The 25537-nt window shown below is 45.7% G+C and overlaps 1 protein-coding gene across 1 annotated transcript in view; it reads left to right on the top strand.

Annotated features, from left to right (window-relative positions):
* ADCY3 (adenylate cyclase 3) overlaps positions 1-25537 on the top strand; it is a 123645-nt gene that overhangs the window by 85851 nt on the left and 12257 nt on the right. Inside the window, exons 9-16 of the mRNA XM_063123784.1 lie at positions 443-585; positions 4072-4233; positions 6097-6184; positions 11668-11784; positions 17651-17907; positions 21669-21750; positions 22721-22879; positions 24724-24870. Coding sequence (XP_062979854.1) covers positions 443-585; positions 4072-4233; positions 6097-6184; positions 11668-11784; positions 17651-17907; positions 21669-21750; positions 22721-22879; positions 24724-24870 — 1155 coding nt within the window. The remainder of the gene's footprint in view (positions 1-442; positions 586-4071; positions 4234-6096; positions 6185-11667; positions 11785-17650; positions 17908-21668; positions 21751-22720; positions 22880-24723; positions 24871-25537) is intronic.

Here is a 25537-nt window from a genome sequence, read left to right as displayed (position 1 = left end):
TTGTTACACAGAAAAACAACTTAAAACAATCAACGATTAAAATCTAAAGACCACTTAAAAGCTTGTCATATGCTGTCAAATGCCTGGGAGTAGAGGAAAGTCTTAACCTGGCCCTGAAAGAATGACAATGTTGGAGCCAGGCAGACCTTACTGGAGAAAGCATTCCACAACCAGGGGGCCATCACTGAAAAAGCCCTTTCTCTCCTTCGTCGGAGGAGATACCTGGAGGAGGGCCTCAGATGACAATGGTAGTGTTGCTCTGTTGCTTTATTTCCCTTACCTGCATCCTCCGATGGTTTAATCAACGCCTTCCCCGACCGTCGTCCAGTGGAATATGCACTCCTAGAATCCCTTGGCCAAAAGCTGTCTCCTCTCTCCACCCCCTTCCTTGACTTCTGAATTTCCGCTGCGGGCTTTTACATCTCTCTCTCCTCCTGCTCAGGTGGTGAACCCTTCCTTCCCCAACCCTCGGAGGCGCCTGCGCTTGCGTGACCTGGCCGAGAGGGTGGTGGACGCGTCGGAGAACGAACAGGAGCTCAACAAATTGCTGAACGAGGCTTTGTTGGAGAGGGAGTCGGTGCAGGCGTAAGTTTCTCCTTCCCACACTGTGGTGTCTGTTGAGTGGCTCCGCAAATACAACAGAATGACATTTCATAGGGATATATGCCAAGTTCTACATCTAGGAAATAGAAACCAAAGGCACAGTTACAAGATGGGGGATACTTGGCTCAGCAATACTACAAATGAGAAGGATCTTGGAACTGTAGATCACAAGCTGAATAGGCTGCAAGAAAGGCAAATGCAATTTTGGGCTGCATTAATATAAGTATAGTTTCCAAATCGCATGAGGTACTGGTTCTTCTCGACTACTCTATGATTCTATCCTCCATCAGCGGTTTGCCCTCTCCTTGGTCATGGTGCCATCATGGTGCCCACCTCCTTTATGATTGTGGATACCTGCAGATGGCTTCTCCCCTTGGGGGTTCTGGCTCCTTTTCTTCCTCCTTTGGTTGCTATTTTGCACGGACTGTTGCGTTATGGCTTTAGAAGCTGTTTAGTTATTGCACAGACTGGGTTTCTGGCACATAACCTTTTGTGTTAAGTCTCTGTCTGGGCCCTACAGAGACTAGCAGAGATTACAGCGGTTCTCAGCCAAGTCAGCAAAGACGTGAATTAAGACAGAGATTTATGTAGGTTAAAACAAACCTTTTACTGGCAAATAAATATATAATTTAGTTATGGCAGTACAGATACAAATACTTACAAACGGTCAGTCAATACAGCTCACATCAAGTTGGGTAAGGGACATGGAAGTTATACAGGAACTTGAAAACACATTTACTTTTATAGACAACCTGTACAATGATGCAACTCCTTGCAACCCTTAATTGAAGACAATCAGTTAGACAATTATTCAATTATGACACTCAATGTCCAGGTGTAGAGTTGACCTTTAAGTTTCTGCTGAGTCTTCTGTTCCTCCAGATCCTCAGCAATTAACAAATCAATGGAAAACATAACCAGGATCCATTCCAGGATCCAACACGGGCGAGAGGAAAAGACTTCGCTATTATTTTTTAAGTGTTGTTTTAAAATATATATATATATATATATATATATATATATATATATATATATCCATTTACACCTTCCCACATGGAGCGTACCTGGGGTTGCAGGGTGGTGACCGGACCTAGATCTGCCTTGCTTAATCAAGATAGCTGCAACAGTTGCCTTCAGACCATTTATTTGTCTTGTGTATTCATTTCTAAATTTCAGACGTGCCTTTCAGCCCAGGTAAGGCCCTCAAGGCGGCTTACAATTGAAACTTAATTTTTAAAAAAAAACTTTGAAAAAAACAGAACCCAAGTTCAACACTTGAAAACACTATAAACAGCAGAATTAAGAGCAGGAGAAAAATCTTAAAAACCGAGTGTGGACCCTAATACATTTCAAATGCTTAAAAGACATGTGGAACAAAAATGTTTTATTTATTTATTTATTTATTTATTACTTTTTTATGCCGCCCAATAGCCGAAACTCTCTGGGCGGTTCACAAAAATTAAAACCATAATAAAACAACCAAATACAAAATACAGTATAAAAAGCACAACCAGGATAAAACCACGCAGCAAAATTGATATAAGATTAAAATGCAGAGTTAAAACAGTTTTACCACCCTGCCTAAAATTGAACGAAGAAGGGCCCAGTCTCATTTCTTTCGGGGGAGAGTTCCACATACCTGGAGCCTGCCTTGTCCAACCTGATGCCTTCCAGATGTTTTTGTCCCATCTAACACATCTGGGGAGTACCAGGTGGGGAAGGCTGCCCTGGGACAAGCAACCAAAGCCGTGTTTTTTAAGGTGGGTGAACGCAGGTGCGAGGGCCTTTTCTGCAGTGGCCCCACACCTGTGAAGTAAGCTGTCAGCAGGGGTGCACCATGCTCCATCATTGCAGGCTGTTAAGAAGGCCTTGAAAACGTATAATTTTACTCTGCCCTTCCTCAATATGATTGCTTTTGTTGCTGTTTTTATGGCTGGTTTTGTTGATGGCTTCATTGCTGTTTTTATTGTATTCTTACCAGTTTTATTGTGTTTTTATCATTCTTAATATCATGCTGGTTTTATACGTTTTATTGCTCAATGCCATTTTGAGAAGCCTGCCCTGAAAGGGAGCCAAGAAATATTTTTAAATAAATGAATTATTATTATTATTATTATTATCATCATCATATTTATTTATATCATACCTTTTTCCCAGTACTGGGACTCAAGGCAGTTTACAAGATTAAAACACGTACAATTAAAACATAAATATAAATTACAAAATTTAAAATAGAATTGAACCTACAGTAAAATTAAAAAACATGTTTTTTTTTTAAAAAAACTTACAGATTAAAAAAAAGGGGGGATCCAATACATTAACACAGGCTCAGTATGGTTCCAAAATCCTGCTGAAACAAAAAAGTTTTTGCCTGCCTCCGAAACTGTAGCACAGAGGGAGCCAGCCTAGCCTCTCTGGGAAGGGAGTTCCAGAGCCTTGGAGTAGCCACCGAGAAGGCCCTCTCCCACGTACCCCTCAGGTGTGCCTGGGATGTTGGTGGGACTGAGAGAAAGGCCTCCCTAGAAGATCTCAGAGCACGGGCAGTCTCATATGGGAGAATACGGTCTTTCAGATAACCTGGGCCCGAGCTGTAGAGGGCTTTATAGTTAGGGTGACCCTATGAAAAGGAGGACAGGGCTCCTGTATCTTTCACAGTTGCATAGAAAGGGGAATTTCAGCAGGTGTCATTTGTATATACGGAGAACCTGGTGAAATGCCCTCTTCATCACCACAGTTAAAGGTGCGGGAGCTATACTAGAGTGACCAGATTTATAAGAGGGCAGGGCTCCTGCAGCTTTAACTGTTGTGATGAAGAGGAAATTTCACCAGGTCCCCCATATATACAAATGACACCTGCAGAAATCCCCTTTTCAATACAACTGTTAAAGATACAGGAGCCCGGTCCTCCTTTCCATAGGGTCACCCTACTTTATTGGTGATAACCAGCACTTTGAATTGTGCCCGGAAACAAACTCCAGTGGAACCCAAGCAATGCTGGGGCTAATTTGGAGTAAGGCAGTTTCATCTTACCCCAGATAAGAACGTACGAAGTGCCCTACTGGATCAGTCCACTGAGCTATCTCCAGTATCCAAGGCAGTAAGCTTGTGTGTACCAGTTGCTGGGGAACATGGGCAGAAGGGTGCTGTTGCACCATGTCCTGCCTTGTTGGTCCCTGGCCGACGGCTGGTTGGCCACTGTGCGAACAGAGTGCTGGGCTAGATGGACCCTTGGTCTGATCCAGCATCAGGGCTCCTCTTAGGTTCTCTAGTCCAGCCCTCTTTCCCCAGAATGGCCAATCAGATGCCCCAGGTTCACAAGCTGCACGCCTCCCCAGCAGCTGGTCCCGAGAGGCAAACTGGTTTTGCTGGAGGTGTCAGTGAGGTTGGTCTTTGGACCGGTCCTCATGCCAACGTTCTGGAACTCCAAAATCTCCTCGGTGAGGGTCATGTGTCCTATCTTTACGGCAGGCTGAAGGGCCGGTCCACCTATCGCCTGTCCATGCGCTTCATTGACCCTGAGATGGAGACGCGTTACTCCGTGGAGAAGGAGAAGCAGAGCGGAGCGGCCTTCAGCTGCTCGTGCGTCGTCCTCTTCTTTACTGCTGTGGTGGAGATCTTCATCGATCCGCGGTGAGTGCAGCTAGATCTGTGGAGCGGTGTCTCTTGCCACCTTTGCTGAAAGGATGTAGTAAAACTTGTACTTGACTCCAAATGCCATCCTATGTGTGTTTAGACAGAAAAAAGAGTCCTACAACTCCCAGCAATGCTGGGAGTTGTAGGACTTCTTTTTCTGTCTAAACACGCATGTATAGGATTGCGCCCTTCATTATTCATGACGTTTATATCCCCCTGCGACCCCACCCCACCCACCCCACCCCACCCCCACACAAGGCTTTGATGCACACACCTCCCTCAGGCTAAGCACCACCACTTAAATACCCAAGGAAGGGGTAGAACGAAAAGTATCACCTTTCCCTTATAGCAGAGGGAAAAGGTAAGGAGATTTGGAAAAGGCTTTTCTGGGAATACAGCAGGCTGAAGGTTTAACGTAATGTGTTTATTTATGAATTAATAGAGCAAGAGACACAGCCAAACTGACATGTGGTTTTATGGTAGCAAAATAAAGAAAACTTTTATTATTTACAGTTCTTAGTTCCTTCAAATTCTATTCAACTCCGGCCTGTTCTTAAGAATACTGGTAGAAACAAATCTAATAATATCGACCCTTAGTCCCTAGGATCTTATTTTCACTCATTCCTCACAGAACTCCTGACAAGAAGTCACACAGCTAAACACATCTACCCTCCAAACCCAATCACCAACCGAACCCCTCAGACCACTCAGCTCCCACATATATATAGACTCCGCCCCTTTCCACGGCATCACCGGCCACACCCACTCAGTCCATTATTCCGCACTCTCTAGACCTACTCATCTAGACATACCTAAGGGAATAGAAATGTGGGTAACGCCACACCCACCTTTTCTCGAAGTTGCTCAGGGCAGCATACAACATTCTACCTCACCCACATTTTATCTTCTCAACAACCCTGCGAGGTAGGTTAAGCTGAGAGACACTCACCTAATGGGTAGAATGTAACAGAAGTGTTGCCTAGAGTAGACCCATTGAAATGAAGGGAACTTAAGTTAATCATGTCTAATTTAAGTTCCCATCGTTTTAATGGGTCTACTCTTTGTAAGACTTTTGCTGGATTTTACCCAAAGTCACCTGGGTCTCTCTCATCCAGCCTTCCCCAACCCGGTGCCTTTTAGATGTGTTGGACTGCCACTCCCATTTTGCCCAGGCAGCAATGGGAATTGTAGTCTGGCACACCTGGAGTGCACCAAGCTGGGGAATCTGCTCTAACCACTATGCCACGCTGGCTTTCAGGTTGATTTACAGTGTGATTATTTTTTTTAGCAGGGAACTCTACTGCTTCTGCAGCCAGAGTGAAAGCAAGGGGCAGCTGGACAACCATCTGTCAGGGATGCTTTAAGGTGGATTCCTGCATTGAGCAGGGGGGGTTGGACTCAATGACCTTAGAGGCCCCTTCCAACTCTACTATTCTATGATTCTATGTTTGTTTGTTTGTTTGTTTGTTTATTTATTTATTTATTGCATTTCTAAACTGCCCAATAGCCGAAGCTCTCTAGGCGGTTCACAAAAGTTAAAACCATCAAATACAAATCAAAGTATGACACAAACAACAGTATTAAAAACACAATATAAAAGCACAGCCAGGGTAAAACCGAGCAGCACTGCAGATATATATATACAGATTTAAAACAGCAAAGTTAAAAAAAAAAACCTAAGATGATAAACTGTTAAAATACTGTTAAAATAAAAAAGGTCTTCGCCTGGCATCGAAAAGAGTAGAACGTAGGTGCCAGGCAAACTTCTTTAGGGAGCTCGTTCCTCATTTTATATTTGACTTTGCATCTTTGCTAACATCTTGTAGTTCCTTCTTCTGTCTTTCCCTCACTCCTGTGCAGGTTGGTGACGAATTACGTGACATTTGTTGTCGGTGAAATCCTTCTGCTCATCCTGACTCTGTGCTCGCTGGCTGCCATCTTTCCCAGGGTAAGGAGTGTCTCCCCACAATAGTTCTCTTCCCCCCCCCCCCAACGACAAACAATAAATGCACAATTGTTACTCAGTGGTTGTGGGGGAACCCGGGTGCTTGCTCTCTGCAGTGGCAATATCAGTTTTCCAGTACTCTGCCTGGGCAGTAGCTAAATCCTGTCGTTTTTCCCTGTATAATATTGCCAGGATTCAATCATTTTTGTCTGTCTCTTCTGCCAAGACTCTTGCTCATGCCTTGGTTATTTCTCGGTTGGACTACTGCAACCTTCTTCTCACTGGCCTTCCTTCTTCTCACATCAGTTCATTGGTTTCTGTTCACCACTCTGCCGCTAAGATCATCTTCTTGGCTCACCGCTCTGACCATGTTACTCCACTGCTGAAATCTCTTCATTGGCTTCCAATTCACTCCAGAATCCAATATAAACTTCTCCTGTTGACCTACAAAGCCTTTCACGGTCTAGCTCCTTCCTATCTTTCCTCTCTCATCTCACGCTATTGCCCCGCTCGTGCTCTTCGCTCCTCTGATGCCATGTTTCTCACCTGCCCAAGGGTCTCCACTTCCCTCGCTCGGCTTCGTCCATTTCCTTCCGCTGCCCCTTACGCCTGGAACGCTCTTCCAGAACATTTGAGAACTACAAGCTCAACCGCAGCTTTTAAAGCTCAGCTAAAAACTTTTCTTTTTCCTAAAGCTTTTAAAACTTGAATTTGTTCTGACTTTTGTACTGTTCGTTTTACTCTACCCTGTGCCTGTTTGGTGCATTCTCTTCCCCTTCTTATTGTTTTATTATGATTTTATTAGAATGTAAGCCTATGCGGCAGGGTTTTGCTATTTTATTGTTTTACTCTGTACAGCACCATGTACACTGATGGTGCTAAATAAATAAATAAATAAATAATAATAATATTTGTGTCTCTGGGAAAGTGGAATTCATCCCCCAGCTAATAATTTCATTCGTATTGCACATTCTGCATGAGATGTGATGGTAGGACTACAATGCCCCCTTATTGAAAGCGGCTGAGACACCATTGACTGCAAACCAGACAATACCTGCTCCAGCATCAGCTCCACCCACTTGTAGCTGGATTTGATTTTGTTTGGGTTGAGAACTACAGTAATTTCACACACAGGTGCCAGTTCGTTGCATGTGCAATTGTGCTCATTGAATTTGAATTGAGGGACTGTTTCAGAAAGTCGGAAATTGTTTATTTATTTATTTATTTATTACATTTCTATACCGCCCAATAGCCGAAGCTCTCTGGGCGGTTCACAAAAATTAAAACCATCATAAAACAACCAACAGGTTAAAAGCACAAATACCAAATACAGTATGAAAAGCACAACCAGGATAAAAACCACGCAGCAAAATTGATATTAGATTAAAATACAGAGTTAGAACAGTGAAATTTAAATTTAAGTTAAAATGAAGTGTTAAAACACTGAGAGAATAAAAAAAGTCTTCAGCTGGCGACGAAAGGAGTACAGTGTAGGCGCCAGGTGGACCTCTCTGGGGAGCTCATTCCACAGCCGGGGTGCCACAGCGGAGAAAGCCCTGCTTCTAGTAGCCACCTGCCTCACTTCCTTTGGCAGGGGCTCGCAGAGAAGGACCCCTGTAGATGATCTTAAGGTCCGGGTAGGTACATATGGGAAGAGGCGTTCCTTCAGATAACCTGGCCCCAAACCGTTTAGGGCTTTAAATGTCAATACCAGTACTTTGAATTGGGCCCGGACCTGGACTGGCAGGACAGGAATGCTTGGGCTGTGGATTCAATTACTGTATGTTTTTCTCCATGAGGCATTTCTTATGTACTTATGATTCCTTACTCATGGTTGTTTATTTATTTATTTATTACATTTTTATACTGCCCAATAGCCGAAGCTCTCTGGGCGGTTCACAAAAATTAAAACCATGAAGAGCATAAAAACAACCAACGAATTTAAAACACACATACAAAATACAATATAAAAAGCACAACCAGAATCAGTTTGTTAGACAATGTTGTGGTCCTCCAATTTTGCTTCTGTTTTTTAAGAGCACTTTCCCCGTTTTTTTCAGAACGGGGGAAATGGGGCATTACTTCTGAAAGCGAAAGAAAAGGCGTTTTCCAACTAGTGCAATTGTGTTATTCTGCTATACCACAGCCCCACCTAGAGGTTATGTAGCAGAAAAGCAGGAAAGATAAAGGTCTTTGCGTAGAGCTTGGATCAGTTCTGTGATAAAATTAAAGTAGATACAGCGACTAGCAACCTTGTGTAGAAAAGATCCAGATGCATAAGTGCCATCAAAGGCATGAGGATTTACACTAAAACACTTTTGTTGTAGTGTAATGGCAATGGCATTTGAGTTTCAGTTCACATATAAACTTCTATCTATCTATCTGACACATAAGCATCTATCTACCTGTCTGTCTATTTGTCATTCCATCCATCTATGTTTCCATCATTGTAAAGAATTAAGCCATCTAACTAACACACAAATACATAACTGATAAATCAGCAAACAGGCTGGCTTCAATTTTGGCGGTGCCCTGGTCGCCATTTTCAATTTATCATAGTGCCTCATAGCAACCTTTGTAGCATTGGTAAAGACCACTGTGGGAACTTCAAATGGTGTCCCTGACAGCTGCCTGAGGATGCTGGGAGATCATGCTGACCCTATTATTATTATTTATTACGTTTTTATACCGCCCCATAGCCGAAGCTCTGCGGTTTTACATAAGATTAAAACAATTAAAAACCATATACAAAATTTAAAACCACAAAACCACGAGGTGATGTTTGCCCTGTCCTGCACGGGGTTGCACTCTCCCTAAAGGATCGGGTCCGTAGTTTGGGGGTGCTCTTGGATCCAGAACTGTCACTTGAGGCACAGGTGAACTCAGTGGCAAAGAGCACCTTTTATCAGCTTAGGCTGATACACCAACTGCGCCCTTATCTGGACAGAGATAGCTTAGCTACAGTGATCCATGCTCTGATAACCTCTCGTTTGGATTACTGCAATGCGTTATACGTGGGGCTGCCTTTGAAAATGGTCCAGAAACTTCAACTGGTACAAAACAGGGCAGCCCACCTACTAACAGGGACTGGCCAGAGAGACCACATCACGCCAGTCCTTTTCCAGCTTCATTGGCTGCCAGTCCAGGTCCGGGCCCGATTCAAAGTGCTGGTATTGACATTTAAAGCCTTAAATGGCTTGGGGCCAGGCTATCTGAAGGAACGCCTCCTCCCATATGTACCTGCTTGGACCCTAAGGTCATCCTCAGGGGTGCTTCTCCGCGAGCCCCTGCCAAAGGAAGTGAGGCAGATGGCTACAGGAGCAGGGCCTTCTCTGCTGTGGCACCCCGGCTGTGGAATGAGCTCCCTAAGGAGGTTCGCTTGGCACCTACATTATATGCTTTTAGACGCCAGGTGAAGACCTTTTTATTCTCCCAGCATTTTAACAGTCTATAAATAAATTTTAACGTGGTGTTTTAAATTTGTAATTTTGCATTGCTGCTGTTTTTATCTGGTTGAGCTTTTATATTGTATTTAATATTATGGTTTTATACTGTTATTTTATACTTTGAATGTTTTTAATTTTTGTGAACCGCCCAGAGAGCTCCGGCTATTGGGCGCTATAGAAACGTATCAATGAAGCTCAACACATATTGCTAAATGCCTAGGAAAATTGAAAAGTTTTAACCTGGCGCCGAAAAGATAGCAATATTGGCATCAGGCAGGCCTCGTTGGGGAGATCGTTCCATAATTGGGGGGCCACCACTGAAAAGGACCTCTCCCTTGTTGCCATCCTCCGAGCTTCCCTCAGAGTAGGCACCCAGAGAAGGGCCTTAGATGTTGAACATAGTGTACAGGTAGGTTCATGTCAGGAGAGGCGTTCTATCAGGTATTGTGGTACTGAGCTGTGTAAGGCTTTATAGGTTAAAACCAGCACCTTGAATCAGGCTCAGAAACATACAGGCAGCCAATACAAGTGGACCAGAGTGGGTCTTATATGTTCGACCCTTCTGGTCCCTTTTACCAATCTGGCTGCCACATTTTGCACAAGCTGCAGCTTCTGAACCGTCTTCAAAGGCAGCCCCACGTAGAGCGCATTGCAGTAATCTAACTTGGAGGTTACCAGAGCATAGACAACTGAAGCCAGGTTATCCCTGTCCAGATAGGGGCATAGCTGGGCCAGCAACCAAAGTTGGTAGAAGGCACCCTACACATCAGCTATTGAACATGAGCCATTGAGAGCCTGCTCAGACATGAATCATAGAATCATAGAATCAAAGAATAGCAGAGTTGGAAGGGACCTATAAGGCCATCGAGTCCAACCCCCTGCTTAATGCAGGAATCCACCCTAATGCATCCCTGACAGATGGTTGTCCAGCTGCCTCTTGAAGGCCTCTAGTGTGGGAGAGCCCACAACCTGCCTAAGTCACTGATTCCATTGTCGTACTGCTCTAACAGTCAGGAAGTTTTTCCTGATGTCCAGCTGGAATCCGGCTTCCTTTAACTTGAGCCCGTTATTCCGTGTCCTGCACTCTGGGAGGATCGAGAAGAGATCCTGGCCCTCCTCCATGTGACAACCTTTCAAGTATTTGAAGAGTGCTCTCATGTCTCCCCTCCATCTTCTCTTCTCCAGGCTAAACAGGCCCAGTTCTTTCAGTCTCTCCTCATAGGGCTTTGTTTCCAGACCCCTGATCATCCTGGTTGCCCTCCTCTGGACACGCTCCAGCTTGTTCAGAAGATCTTGTGGAGCTCCCAAATCATGCTCAGCCTTAATGTCCCTTTGTGCTTTGTGAGTGCATGGATAAGAAACACACTCACCGGCTGGGTTCACACAGCACGCTAATCCCCCCTGGTGCGGGTTGTTGCTGAACTGTGAGTTACCGTGACGTCTGAACATAGCGTTTTTTCTGCAGGGTTGGTCGTTGTCTCAATGCAGTGGGTTTTTTCTGTAGGGTTGCTCATTAAACATGAAGCATGGCTTGTTAAACACCCTGAACAATCCAGCAACAAGCCATTGGTTACTCAAAGTGGCTTGTTTGAGAAAAATAAACCACGCTGCATGGTTAACAAGCCGCCTTGCAGAAAACATGCTGCATTCAGACCACACGATAACCCACTCTGCTGAAAACACATTGTGTTGAGACAACACAATAACCCATGGTCCCCTTTGATGTTCTAGGAACGTAAGAAGCTGCCTTGGACCAGATAAAAGTCTTTCTCCATGTATTAATTCATTTGTTACATTTCTGTACTGTCCAATAGCCAAAGCTCTCTGGGCGGTTCACAACAAAAGCTCAGTATTGCATACTCTGGCTAGTAGCAGCCCTCCGTGGCCCTTCCCAGCCCCAAAGCTCTTTAACTAGGCATGCTGAGGACTGAACCTGCTACCACTCCGCTACTGTCCCTCCGCAATCCGTTCTCCCTGCCAAGACGTAGGATATTAGCAACATGCTCCCTCTGTGTGTTTCACGCCTTCCTCTCTTCGCAGGTTTTCCCTAAAAAGCTTGTGGCTTTTTCCACGTGGATCGACAGGACTCGATGGGCCAGGAACACGTGGGCCATGTCCGCCATTTTCATCCTCCTCATGGCGGACATTGTAGACATGGTAAGCAAGGCATGAAGCAAGACCTTCTCCTTCCTCTGTCTCCTTGAATTAGGGTGACCCTATGAAAGGAGGACCAGGCTCCTGTATCTTTAACAGTTGTATTGAAAGGGGAATTTCAGCAGGTGGCATTTGTATGCATGCAGCACCTGCTGAAATCCCCTCTTCATCACAACAGTTAAAGCTGCAGGAGCCTTGCCCTCTTTTGTATTTGGCCAGTGATTTGGAGTGACCAGATACAAAAGAGGGCAGGGCTCCTGCAGCTTTAACAGTTGTGATGAAGAGGGGATTTCATCAAGTGCTGCATGCATACAAATGACATCTGCTAAAATTCCCCTTTCAGTACAACTGTGAAAGATACAGGAGCCCCGTCCTCCTTTCTATGGGGTCACCCTACTTGAATCAACCCCTAAAGAAGGGGCATTGGCCCTCTTTCATCCTGCGGGCAGAATTCAATTTCAAAGAAGCTCTCTGGGGCCACCCTACCCAGTGCCTGTTTGCATTCTCTTCCCCTCCTTATTGTTTCATTATGATTTTATTAGAATGTAAGCCAATGCGGCAGGGTCTTGCTATTTACTGTTCTACTCTGTACAGCACCATGTACATTGATGGTGCTATATAAATAAATAATAATAATAATAATAACAACAACAACAACAACAACAACATATCGGAGGTGGGTGGGATATAATAATAATAATAATAATAATAACAACAACAACAACAACAACAACATATTGGAGTTGGGTGGGATATAATAATAATAATAATAATAACAACAACAACAGCAACAACATATCGGAGGTGGGTGGGATATAATAATAATAATAATAATAACAACAACAACAACATATCGGAGGTGGGTGGGATATAATAATAATAATAATAATAATAATAATAATAATAATAATAATAATAATAATAATTTATTTCTTACCCACCTCTCCCTCTGGATCGAGGTGGGGAACAACATTAAATACAATAATACCATATAAATCAAATGCATAAAACTGATTAAAAGAGCATATAAAACCAAAGGCAAAATGGGCAGAGTCCGCAACCCTTAGGAGACGTACTCCAGCCTTTTAGAATGGAGGGAAACCCATGCAAACGTCAGGAAACCAAACTATCAGTAGTTGAGGGGAAAGTTGGGTGTTGGGGAGTGGGCCGTGGCCGTCTGGAGAACCCCAGGGTGGACTGGGGCTCAGGGGAGGTCCAACACCTCTGCCCCCAAACATTGGGAATAATTGTCATTCCAGGAGCAGAAAGTGCTGGACCATGCTGCTTAACCACAAAATGGTTAACGGAATGCATGATGCATAATGCAACAGTTAAAGGTGCAGGAGCCCTGCCCCGTTTAGCTAGAGTGATCAGATACAAAAGAGGGCAGGGCTCCTGCAGCTTTAACTGTTGTGATGAAGAGAGAATTTCACCAGGTGCTGCACACATACAAATGACACTTGCTGAAATCCCCTTTTCTATATCAACGGCTACTAGCCCTGATAGTTGTATGCTATCTCCAGTATTTGAGGCAATACGCCTGTGTGCACCAGTTGCTGGGGAACATGGGTGGGAGGGTGCTGTTGCACCATGTCTAGGGTGACCCTATGGAAAGGAGGACAGGGCTCTTGTATCTTTAACAGTTGCATTGAAAAGGAAATTTCAGCAGGTGTCATTTGTATATGTGGGGAACCTGGTGAAATTCCCTCTTCATCGCAACAGTTACAGCTGCAGGTGCCCTGCCCTCTTTTAAATCTGGTCACTCTAGTATAGCTCCTGCAGCATTAAGTGGTGTGATGAAGAGGGAATTTCACCAGGTTCTCCATATATACAAATGACACCTGCTGAAATTCCTTTTTCTATGCAACTGTTAAAGATACAGGAGCCCTGTCCTCCTTTTCAGATGGTCACCCTAGCCATGTCCTGCTTGTTCATCCCTGGCCAATGGCTGGTTGGCCCCTGTGTGAACAGAGTGCTGGACTAGATGGACCCTTGGTCTGATCCAGCATCAGGGCATTTCTTATGCTCTTCTCTTCCCTTTTCAATACAGCTGTTAAAGATACAGGAGCCCAGTCCTCCTTTTCACATGGTCACCCTAAGATTCTTAATCCTTTTCTTCCTGCCATTTATCTACTAAGTAACTGCCCCATCCCTGGGAAGCAGCGGGGAGAAATTTTTAATGGACAAACAGCAGGAAGGGAAAGGGTTAAGCAGGGTTAAAGGGTTAAATTCTCCAGCCTTGTCTGCAACCATAAATGTGCTCTGGTTCCATTTGGAAAGGAGTGATACCAGCCCTAAAGGTTACCCCGCTGCCTCTTTTTCTAATTCCCCCCCTTGTGGGGCATTTGGCTGACGTCTGTGGCGAACTCCCTTCTTCTGGGTGAGCCGATAATTGTTGACAGAACTGTACCATGCAGATCATTAAAGGGAATTAGCAAACGGCTAGCTGCAGCTGATTATTTTTAGAACCTGTTAATAATTGGCCAGACCTTGAAACCTTCTAGGCTGAAGCTCATATGGAAATGCTGTCATTTCCATGCTGCGAAACCTTTCAGGAGCAGGGCAGGGGAGAAAGCGCTGATTTCTCCCTTTGAAAAAACAACAACATTATTATTATCAATAATAATAATAATAATAATAATAATAATAATAATAATAATAATTTTATTTCTTACCTGCCTCTCCATTTTGATCAAGGCGTGGAACAACAGTAAATATACCGTATTTCTTCAATTCTAAGACACACTTTTCCCCCCATATAAACATCTCTAAAAACGGGGTGCGTCTTAGAATCGCGGGTGTGTCTTCGAGGTTTTTTTCTGTTGGTGGTACTGAAATTAGTGTGCGTCTTACAATCGATAGCGTCTTTTTTATTTATTTATTTATTTATTACATTTTTATACCGCCCAATAGCCAAAGCACTCTGGGAGGTTCACAAAAATTAAACCCATAATAAAACAACCAACATGTTAAAAGCACAATTACAAAATACAGTATAAAAAGCATAACCAGGATAAAAACCACGCAACAAAATTGATATAAGATTAAAATACAGAATTAGAACAGTAAAATTTAAATTTAAGTTAAAATTAAGTGTTAAAATACTGAGAGAATAAAAAGGTCTTCAGCTGGCGACGAAAGCAGTACAATGTAGGCGCCAGGCGGACCTCTCTGATAATCGAAGAAATACGGTAAAATACATAAAACTGAATTAAAACATAATATACATTGTTTGAACATCCTAAAAACATTCCAGAAACACCCTAAAACAAGATTATTTATTACATTTGTATACCGCCCCATAGCCGACGCTTTCTGGGTGATTTAGATATGACACAAGGACCAGTCTTTCCCAAGTGTGCGCTCTGCAGTTTGTTGGACTACAACCCCCATCACCCCAGCTAGCATGTGCCTGATGTGTGGGGACAATGGGAGTTGTTGTCCAACACATCTGGAGGGTGCCTGGGTTTTTTAGCACTCCCTGGTGAAGGTTGAATTTCCCAGGATGAACTGCTCTAATTCTACTAGAATGTGAAGTCCACCGCCCTGACCACACTGGGTTGGGTGGCTAGCAGGAACCCAGATAGAATCACAAAATCATAGAATAGCAGAGTTGGAAGAGTTCTACAAGGCCATCAAGTCCAACCCCCTGCTCAGTGCAGGAATCCACCCTACAGCATCCCTGACAGATGGTTGTCCAGCTGCCTCTTGAAGGCCTCGAGTGTGGGAGAGCCCACAGCCTCTCTAGGTAACTGGTTCCATTGTCGTACTGCTCTAACAGTCAGGAAGTTTTTCCTGATGTCCAGCTGGAATCTGGCTTGCTTTAACTTGAGTCCGTTATTCCGTGTCCTGCACTCTGGGAGGATCGAGAATAGATCCTGTCCCTCCTTTGTGTGACAACCTTTTAAGTATTTGAAGAGTGCTATCCTGTCTCTCCTCCATCTTCTGTTCTCCAGGCTAAACATGCCCAGTTCTTTCAGTCTCTCTTCATAGGGCTTTGTTTCCAGACCCCTGATCATCCTGGTTGCCCTCCTCTGAACACACTCCAGCTTGTCTGTGTCCTTCTTGAATTGTGGAGCCCAGAACTGGGTCCAGCTCCAGCTGAGAGCCCCCTCCCTCCTGCTGCCAACTGTCTCTGCAGAGGCCACCAGTGAGGGAGGAAGCAGCAGCCAGGCACCTCTCCACCGTGCCTGGGTCCAGCTCCAGCTGAGAGCCCCCTCCCTCCTGCTGTCAACTGTAACTGCTGAACTTTACAACTAAGATTGTAGTGCCTGAATTTGCTTTCCTTTTCCCCCTCCTCCTCCTCCCTCCCAATCCCCTTTCCTTTTGTGTCATGTCTTTTAGATTGTAAGCCTGTGGGCAGGGACTGTCAAGAAATACTTTTGTAAGACGCCGTGAGAGCCTTTTTTCGCTGAATGGCGGCATAAAAATCCTTAAATGAATAAATAAATAGACTGGACGCAATACTCTAGATGAGGACTAACCAGAGCCGAATAGAGAGGAACCAGTACCTCACGCAATTTGGAAGCTCTACTTCTATTAATGCAGCCCAAACTAGCATTTGCCAAAATAGCATTTGCCAAAATAGCATTTGCCTTTCTTGCAGCCATATCGCACTGTTGGCTCATATTCAGCTTGTGATCTACAACAATTCCAAGATCCTTCTCGTTTGTAGTATGGTAGATGACCATTAGGGTCCTGGCCATGTCAGGGCGCAGCGTGAAAGCCGTGTGCATTCCAGGGCTTTCAAAACCATAAGAACTTAAAACGGTCTGGAGGGTCAATAAGTCCGAGATGAGCCTGTCTTGTCTACGATCCTGTTTCCCACCGCGACCGAGCTGGGAAGCCCATGAATAAGGTGTGAAGGGAAACAGCCTTTATGTATTTAATCTGACATGTTTATGAGTCGCTCCTTCGGCTGCTCGGCGCTCAAGATGAGAAACCATTTCAAACCGAGCAACAATGAAAACAAAACAAAATGAATACCCCATAAAAATAAGCATCAGCACACAAGCAAGAGCATTCAGTTCAAGAAAACTAGAAAGCGGCGTGAAAAAGCCATGAAAAGCATCACACAACAGAACAGTCTTCTCTGCCCAGCTGAATGGATGGGTAGATATGGGCAATTTCAGATTTAACAGAGGTGGGGGCGTTATGGCTGCAAGAAAGGCAAACGCTATTTGGGGCTGCATGAATAGAAGCAGAGCTTCCAAATCGCGTGAGGTCCTGGTTCCTCTCTATTCGGCCCTGGTTAGGCCTCATCTAGAGTATTGCGTCCAGTTCTGGGCTCCACAATTCAAGAAGGACGCAGACAAGCTGGAGCAGGTTCAGAGGAGGGCAACCAGGATGATCAGGGGTCTGGAAACAAAGCCCTATGAAGAGAGACTGAAAGAACTGGGCATGTTTAGCCTGGAGAAGAGAAGATTGAGGGGAGACATGAGAGCACTCTTCAAATACTTGAAAGGTTGTCACACAGAGGAGGGCCAGGATCTCTTCTCGATCCTCCCAGAGTGCAGGACACAGAATAACGGGCTCAAGTTAAAGGAAGCCAGATTCCAGCTGGACATCAGGAAAAACTTCCTGATGGTTAGAGCAGTACGACAGTGGAATCAGTTCCCTAGGGAGGTTGTGGGCTCTCCCACACTAGAGGCCTTCAAGACAACCATCTGTCAGGGATGCTTTAGGGTGGATTCCTGCATTGAGCAGGGGGTTGGACTCGATGGCCTTGTAGTCCCCTTCCAACTCTGCTATTCTATGATTCTATAATCTTATTGATATAGAGCGGGATATAAATGTTTTAAATAAATAAATAAATAAATAAAATAAATGCTCCTGCAACCCACACGAGCCTTCTCTTCTGCCTCCACAGCTGAGCTGCCAGCAGTATTACAGCAGTGTCAACGAGACGACGCCGGCCTGGATTCCCAGCGGCTGCGTGGAGAACCCCAAGTACTACAGCTACATTGCCGTGCTGGCGCTCATTGCCACCATCATGCTGGTGCAAGTCAGCCACATGGTCAAGCTCACCCTGATGCTGCTGATCACCGGGGCGGTGGGCGTCGTCAACATACTCGCCTGGCAGCACATCTTCGACACGTATGACAAGGAGCGGTTCCAGGAGAGCAGGTGAGGGAGAGCGCCTGGTGGGGGTCAGGAGGGACACGGGTGATGAAGCAGGGGCGCGCGTGTGTGTGTGTGTGTGTAATACGTGGGGTAGGGGGCTGCTGCCGACGCGACGGCCACCGGCTGTGGAGTCCCGGCACCTTTGCCTTCCATGAGCCACCATGATGCAGTATTGCCCAGGTACATTAAATGATTGATTGGTTTCATTTATATTATTATTATTATTATTATTATTATTATTATTATTATATTTATTTGTATCCCGCCTTTTGCCCAATGCTGGGCCTTAAGGCAGCCTTACAAAGTTTAAAACATACATGGGTGGGCGGGGGACAAAACCATAAACATTTAAAATACACAACAAAATTATAAGACATTAACATAGATGGAGGGGCAGGTTATTCTCCAAAGGCCTGCTGGAACAAAAAAGTTTTAGCCTGCTTCCGAAATATATATATTCTTTATATGGAATAATAATAATAATAATAATAATAATAATAATAATAATAATAATAATAATAATTTTATTTCTTTGTTACCCACCTCTCCCTCCAGATCGAGGCGGGGTACATAAATGCAAATGCCATAAAATACATATAATTAAAACATTCAAAACTAATACATTATTAGTATTAAAAATAAATAAATACATTATTAAAATGAGGACATTGCATCTTAAAATTCAACTGGGTAGGCCTGCCGGAAGAGATCAGTCTTTATAGCTTTCTTAAAATCCAGAAGACTGTTAAGTTGACGAATCTCTCCCGGCAGGTCATTCCATAATCTGGGAGCGGCAGAAGAGAAGGTCCTCTGGGTAACAGTTGTTAATCTATCTCTTGCTAGCTGAAGTAGGTTTTTCCCAGAGGACCTGAGTGTGTGGGGCAGATTGTACAGGAGAAGGCGATCCCGCAGGTAGCCTGGACCCAAACCATGCAGGGCTTTAAAGGTGATAACCAACACTTTATACTTCGCCCGGAAACTAATTGGCAGCCAGTGGAGATATTTTAAAACTGGTGTGATATGGTCATGCCTCGTTGTACCGGTGACCAGCCTGGCTGCCATATTTTGACCTAGTTGAAGTTTCCAGACTAGGCACAAAGGTAGCCCTATGTAAAGCGCATTGCAGAAGTCAAGCCTCGAAGTTACCAGTGCGTGCACGACCGTCTTTAGGTCTTCCGACTCTAGGAAGGGGTGCAGCTGGCGTATCAGCCAAAGCTGATAGTAGGCACTCCTGGCCGTCGCATCTATCTGAGCTGTCATTTGGAGCGACGGATCCAGAAACACCTCCAAGCTGCGAACAACGTCTTTCAGGGGCAGTGTACCCCCATCCAGAACTGGAACTGGAACCCTAATTGTGGGTGACGCTTTACAGAGCAGCATGAAGAAGGCATTTTCTTGACAAATCTAAAATTCCAAGACTGGGGAAGGCTTCGGGGCGGGGGGGGGGAGGGAGGGAGGGAGCCAGGATACACAGGGACAGGAAATGCGTTCTGTTAGGCTACACCAACTTGGACTTCTTTCCAATCTCAGAGGAGGAAGAGACGGGGTGTGGGCAAAGCCTACACAGATGTGATTCGGAGGGCCTTTGGAGGGAGAGCGGGAGTGCGGCAGCTTTGTGTAGGTGTTCTGGGATGCAGCTCCAGGCCGTGTGAGGAGCAGGAGGCCTTCAAACGGCTGAGGGTGGCAGAGCCGGAAGGGATATTCTAACGTTCCAAATATCCATCTCTGAGCACCAAGCAAAGACCAGGCTGGTGCTGATTGATGTCCTTTGTATGCATGCAGCCCCTGGTGAAATTCCCTCTTCATCACAACCGTTAAAGCTGCAGCTTTAACGGTTGTGATGAAGAGGGAATTTCACCAGGGGCTGCATGAATAGGGTGAAGGAGGACAGGGATCCTGTATCTTTAGCAGTTGTGTAGAAAAGGGAAGATCAGCAGGTGTCCTTTGTATGCATGCAGCACCTGGTGAAATGCCCTCTTCACCACAACAGCTAAAGCTGCAGGAGCAGTACTAGAGTGACCAGATACTGAAGAGGGCAAGGCTCCTGCAGCTTCAACTGTTGTGATGAAGAGGGGATTTCACCAGGGGCTGCATGCCTACAAAGGATGCCTGCTGAAATTCCCTTTTCGAAACAACTGTTAAAGATACGGGAGCCCTGTCCTCCTTTCCATAGGGTCACCATATTCAGAAGGCATCTGGCCAGGGGCATAACACCAGGTTTTCCTGCTCTTTAAGTTAGGGAAGACAACTCCCTGGGAGGGGAGGAGGAAGGCACAACCTCAGCCACGTTCGATGCAGTCCTGAGAGTTCAGTTCGCCTTCTGCAATCTCCAGTACAGCTTTTCTTCCCTTGCAACATCTGCAGCACAGCACAAACTGAGTTTGAAACTCCCCTGAATTCCAAAAGTGGGGTGCAAGGTATCGGGGTGGCGGGCTGCTGTTTAAAAAATAGATTAATCTCCCCCATGCTAGTTGTGTGGAGTCAGAATTGAGCTACCTATTCAGTGAAATCACATGGTAGAGAATCTTTCTTGGACTGTACTACTTCAAGTATGCTTTTGCATTTTTCTTAACTAGATGCAACTAAATAAATAGATCTCCCTGCATGTAGAAAACTAGCATATGAGAGAGGGTTAGATTCAGCCCTTTCTCACTGATCTGCTAGTTTTCAACATGAAGGGTTTATTTATTTATTTATTTTTACATGGGAAAATATTCAAACGCATGATCCGTCTAACTGCAGACTAAAAGTGGTAGAGCTCAGGAAGGACTCGATTATGTGATTTTGCTGAATGTAGTAGTACTAGTTGTTGTTGTTGTTGTTATTATTATTATTATTATTTACATTTGTATACCGTTGGGCCGAAGCATTCTGGGAGGTTTACATGAGATTAAAACACTTAAAAACAATATACAAAATTTAGAACTACAAAAACATACAACATACACAGAAACATACATTTAAAACATCTATAAACAGCCTTAAAAACAAATCTAGGATCAGTAAAGCTCTTCACATATTGCTAAATGCCCGGGAAAAGAGAAAACTTTGAACCTGGCACCGAAAAAATATCAATGTTGGCGCCAGGTGGGCCTTGTTGGGGAGATCATTCCATGAACTGCCCAGAGAGCTCTGGCTATTGGGTGGTATAGAAATGTAATAAATAAATAAATAAATAAATAATTGAGGGAATGAATTCAAGAAGGACGCAGACAAGCTGGAGCATGTTCAGAGGAGGGCAACCAGGATGATCAGGGTCTGGAAACAAAGCCCTATGAAGAGAGACTGAAAGAACTGGGCATGTTTAGCCTGGAGAAGAGAAGATTGAGGGGAGACATGATAGCACTCTTCAAATACTTGAAAGGTTGTCACACAGAGGAGGGCCAGGATCTCTTCTCGATCCTCCCAGAGTGCAAGACACGGAATAATGGGCTCAAGTTAAAGGAAGCCAGATTCCGGCTGGACATCAGGAAAAACTTCCTGATTGTTAGAGCAGTACGACAATGGAACCAGTGACCTAGGGAGGTTGTGGGCTCTCCCACACTAGAGGCCTTCAAGAGGCAGCTGGACAACCATCTGTCAGGGATGCTTTAGGGTGGATTCCTGCATTGAGCAGGGGGTTGGACTCGATGGCCTTGTATCCCTATGAGGGGATACTCTATGAGGGGCCACCACAGAAAAGGCCCTCTCTGTTGTTGCCGTTCAACTTCCAGCCCTGTGCTTCCCTCGACTGTGGGTCTTATTCATTTTTCACTTCCCTGCAGCTACTGGCTCGTTCCGTCCAAGTACTCCACCACCGTGATGATCTTCGTGATGATGTTAAGTTTCTACTATTTCTCACGCCATGTGAGTAGACTGTCTGATTTCTAGTTGGAGCGATCCAGAATGTGCCGCTAGAACCATAGGTCAGCTCTCTACAACCATGTGGCCTCCTGATGTGGGCTTCAACTCCCATCAGCCACCATGGCCAGTGGCTGGGAATCCTGGGTGTTGTAGTCTGAAACATCTCGAGAGCACTTCATTGGAAAGGCTGCCAGAGGTGTCCCAGCGTGGCAGTCTTCCTTTGTTTCCCGAGCATCTCCTTGGCCATCTTGGTGTTCAACCTGAAGAGGCCTCCTGGACAGGTGTCTCAATTTGCCGAAGTCTTTGATTTAGAAGTCTCAGATCCTTCTGAGCAAATCAGAGGGAGAAATCCAGCATGCCGTGAACTGCCCAGACAGCTTTGCCTATTGGGCTGTGTAGAATTGTAATGAATGAATGAATGAACGGCACAAGATGCCTTCGTTCTCAAAACCTGAGAATTCAGATCCCTTTTGAAACCCAACACCCATTGTTGGCGTCTATAAAAACCGGTCCACGACACCAGTGTAAGGAGTGTGGTGGCTCTTCCTGGGGATATGTGTCTCTCTATCCATTGATAGAAAACTTCTTCGTGTTCAACGTATAACCCTTTTCAGAACATGAATGACCGGGGATGGGATGGGGTGGGATTTTCCTCGAATGTGCTTGTGGAACAATTCTCCATTGTGACCCTGGCTCTATTCTCCCAGAAGACAGACTGCTGTCTGTCTGGTAAAGTTGGCCCAGAAACTGGCGTGTTTTTCAACTACGAAGGAGCGAAGCATGAATGACTGGGTGATTTAGTCATAACCAAATGTCAATTTAATAGTCAGTGGTTGAGTAGTGATGGGAGGGCAATTCACTTTCATGTGTTCCGGTGGGTGTGGTGGTTGTGAAGTTGCCACGCCGTGCTCAACGTGGATCTAAGCCCCTCCTGGGAAGACCTTTGAATCCTAGATCTTCCCCCATGTGGCAGGTGGAGAAGCTGGCCAGGACTTTGTTCGTGTGGAAGATCGATGTTCACGACCAGAAGGAGCGCGTGTACGAGATGAGGCGCTGGAATGAGGCCCTGGTCACCAACATGCTGCCAGACCACGTGGCCCGTCACTTCCTCGGCTCTAAGAAACGGGACGAGGTGAGCGTTGGCGGGGCGGAGGGCCGGCTGCTGGAATGGGGCGTGCCCATCTGTGGCGCCCCAGAGCGCAGATTGGGAACCAGATTTGGGAGCCAGGTTTGGCCCTTGGAGTTGAGATTCTGCCCTCCCTGGCTTAGGGGATAATTGTTGCGCAAGAGTTCAGTGGCCCCTCCGTGTGCAGGTCCTGTATATCGATGCTGGGCAGGAACAATCGCAGGCAGCCATCGGTCTTAGGAGCCGGGCCGTAGCTCAGTGGTAGAGCACCTGCCCAAGGTCTCCGTTTCAGTCCCCGGCATCCCTCGTTTGAAGGATCAGGGAGGGGATGGAAAAGGCCTCTGTCTCTCTCTCTGCTTGAGTCCCTGGAGGGCTATGCCAGTCATCGTAGGTCAACCTTCCCCAGCCCTGTGCCCTCCAGATGCTTTAGACTACAAAACCCAGCATCCCTGACCATTAGTTAGACCATGGCACTGATGGGAGTTGATGTCCAACGCAAATGGACAAGTTGAGGAAGGCTGCAGTAGAGCATTCTAGGGTAGATGGTCACTCACCCCTGACCCTAGGCGGCTTGTGGTGTTCCAATTTCACCACGTTCGTGGGCTTTCCCATCCTGGTGCCCTCCAGATGTGCTGGACTGCAACTCCTACCATCCCCAGTTCAGGAAAAGCTGCCATAGAAATCTAGCCGACGATGGCTGAAACAGCAGGCTGAGCTGAACCAGCCTCTGGTCTCCAACATCTGTTCTTAAGGAAAGGATTACAGATTTCTCACATGCTTCTGTACATCCACTAAAAATCTAACCTCCAACCAGCCGACACACAGATGTCACTAGCTGTCAGATCTGTGTCCACATTTAAGGATGTGGATCTTGTCCATAACTGGGAATCTTGTGTGGGTCAATCTGTAAACACCTTGAAATCAATGCAGTGATTACTAGAAGCCAACATGGATTTGTCAAGAACAAATCCTGTCAGACTAATTTGATCTCATTTTTTGATCGGGTAACCTCCCTTGTGGACTGTGGGAATGCTGTGGACGTCATATATCTTATGTTTAGCCTGGAGAAGAGAAGACGGAGGAGAGACATGAGAGCACTCTTCAAATACTTAAAAGGTTGTCACACAGAGGAGGGCCAGGATCTCTTCTCGATCCTCCCAGAGTGCAGGACACGGAATAACAGGCTCAAGTTAAAGGAAGCCAGATTCCAGCTGGACATCAGGAAAAACTTCCTGACTGTTAGAGCAGTACGACAATGGAACCAGTTGCCTGGTGAGGTTGTGGGCTCTCCCACACTTGAGGCCTTCAAGAGGCAGCTGGACAACCCGCTGTCAGGGATGCTTTAGGGTGGATTCCTGCCTTGAGCAGGGGGTTTAACTTGATGGCCTTGTAGGCCCCTTCCAACTCTGCTATTCTGTGATTCTATGATTCACCTTCCGGCGCCCAATGCTCTCTTGGCCTGGACGATTGCTTAGCAGCCACCTCCAACCTCATGGTCCCTATTCATTGGTTCTTCAGGGCCCACCACTGTTGAAGGACCTGCTATAGCTTCCCTGCTGTAGGAGCATGGAGTAACGCAAACCCCAGGAGTCCCATGTGGCTTTCAGGCTCTGCAATGTCACGAATGCCACACTCGAGGCCTTCAAGAGGCAGCTGGACAACCATCTGTCAGGGAGGCTTTAGGGTGGATTCCTGCCTTGAGCAGGGGGTTGGGCTCGATGGCCTTAGTGGCTTCTTCCAACTCTACTAGTCTATGATTCTGTGATCTTTCCATCCCCAAAAGCTGCATCAATGGACGGTCTGCCTTCCTCTTACTTCTTTCCCTCTTCTTCCTTGCCCCTAATGTGCAGGAGCTGTACAGTCAGTCTTACGATGAGATCGGCGTCATGTTTGCCTCCCTCCCCAACTTTGCCGACTTCTACACGGAGGAGAGCATCAACAACGGCGGGATCGAGTGCCTGCGCTTCCTCAACGAGATCATCTCGGATTTCGATGCGGTGAGTCCTCCCGGAGGAGCAGCAAAGCCAGGCCGCTTGCCAGGGGCCCCCAAGGTCAACAACAAGGCAGACTTCAGGCTTGTGGGATCGATTTGTTTTGTTTTGTTGAAACCCCCAAATTCACCAGTTGGAGCCTGATGCAAAAGACAAACCCTCAAAATCCAAGAATTCTGGACCCAAGTATTTGTTTTGAGTAGCAGAACTGAACAGAGGACATACAGAAATATACTTTTCTTTAGCCTCTGTGAAGGTTTGAGTCCTACTGAGGCAAGGCAATAAAAGCACGTCTTAAAAGCCTGGAATTTTCTGTTGGGGAAGGGATACCCCTGAGAAGAGTAGTTTTATGTCTCTGGTTAAGGTTTATTTAGGGTGACCATAGAATCATAGAATCGCAGAGTTGGAAGGGGCCTGCAAGGCCATCGAGTTCAACCCCCTGCTCAATGCAGGAATCCACCCTAAAGCATCCCTGACGGATGGTTGTCCAGCTGCCTCTTGAATGTATCTCTAGTGTGGGAGAGCCCACAACCTCCCCAGGTAACTGGTTCCATTGTCGTACTGCTCTAACAGTCAGGAAGTTTTTCCTGATGTCCAGCTGGAATCTGGCTTCCTTTGACTTGAGCCCGTTATTCTGTGTCCTGCACTCTGGGAGGATCGAGAAGAGATCCTG

Source organism: Elgaria multicarinata, chromosome 4 (assembly GCF_023053635.1).
Source record: "Elgaria multicarinata webbii isolate HBS135686 ecotype San Diego chromosome 4, rElgMul1.1.pri, whole genome shotgun sequence".
NCBI classification, from domain to species: domain Eukaryota; kingdom Metazoa; phylum Chordata; class Lepidosauria; order Squamata; family Anguidae; genus Elgaria; species Elgaria multicarinata.
The sequence above is the reverse complement of the archived record's forward strand: the minus strand, read 5'-3'. Positions and strand labels throughout refer to the sequence as shown.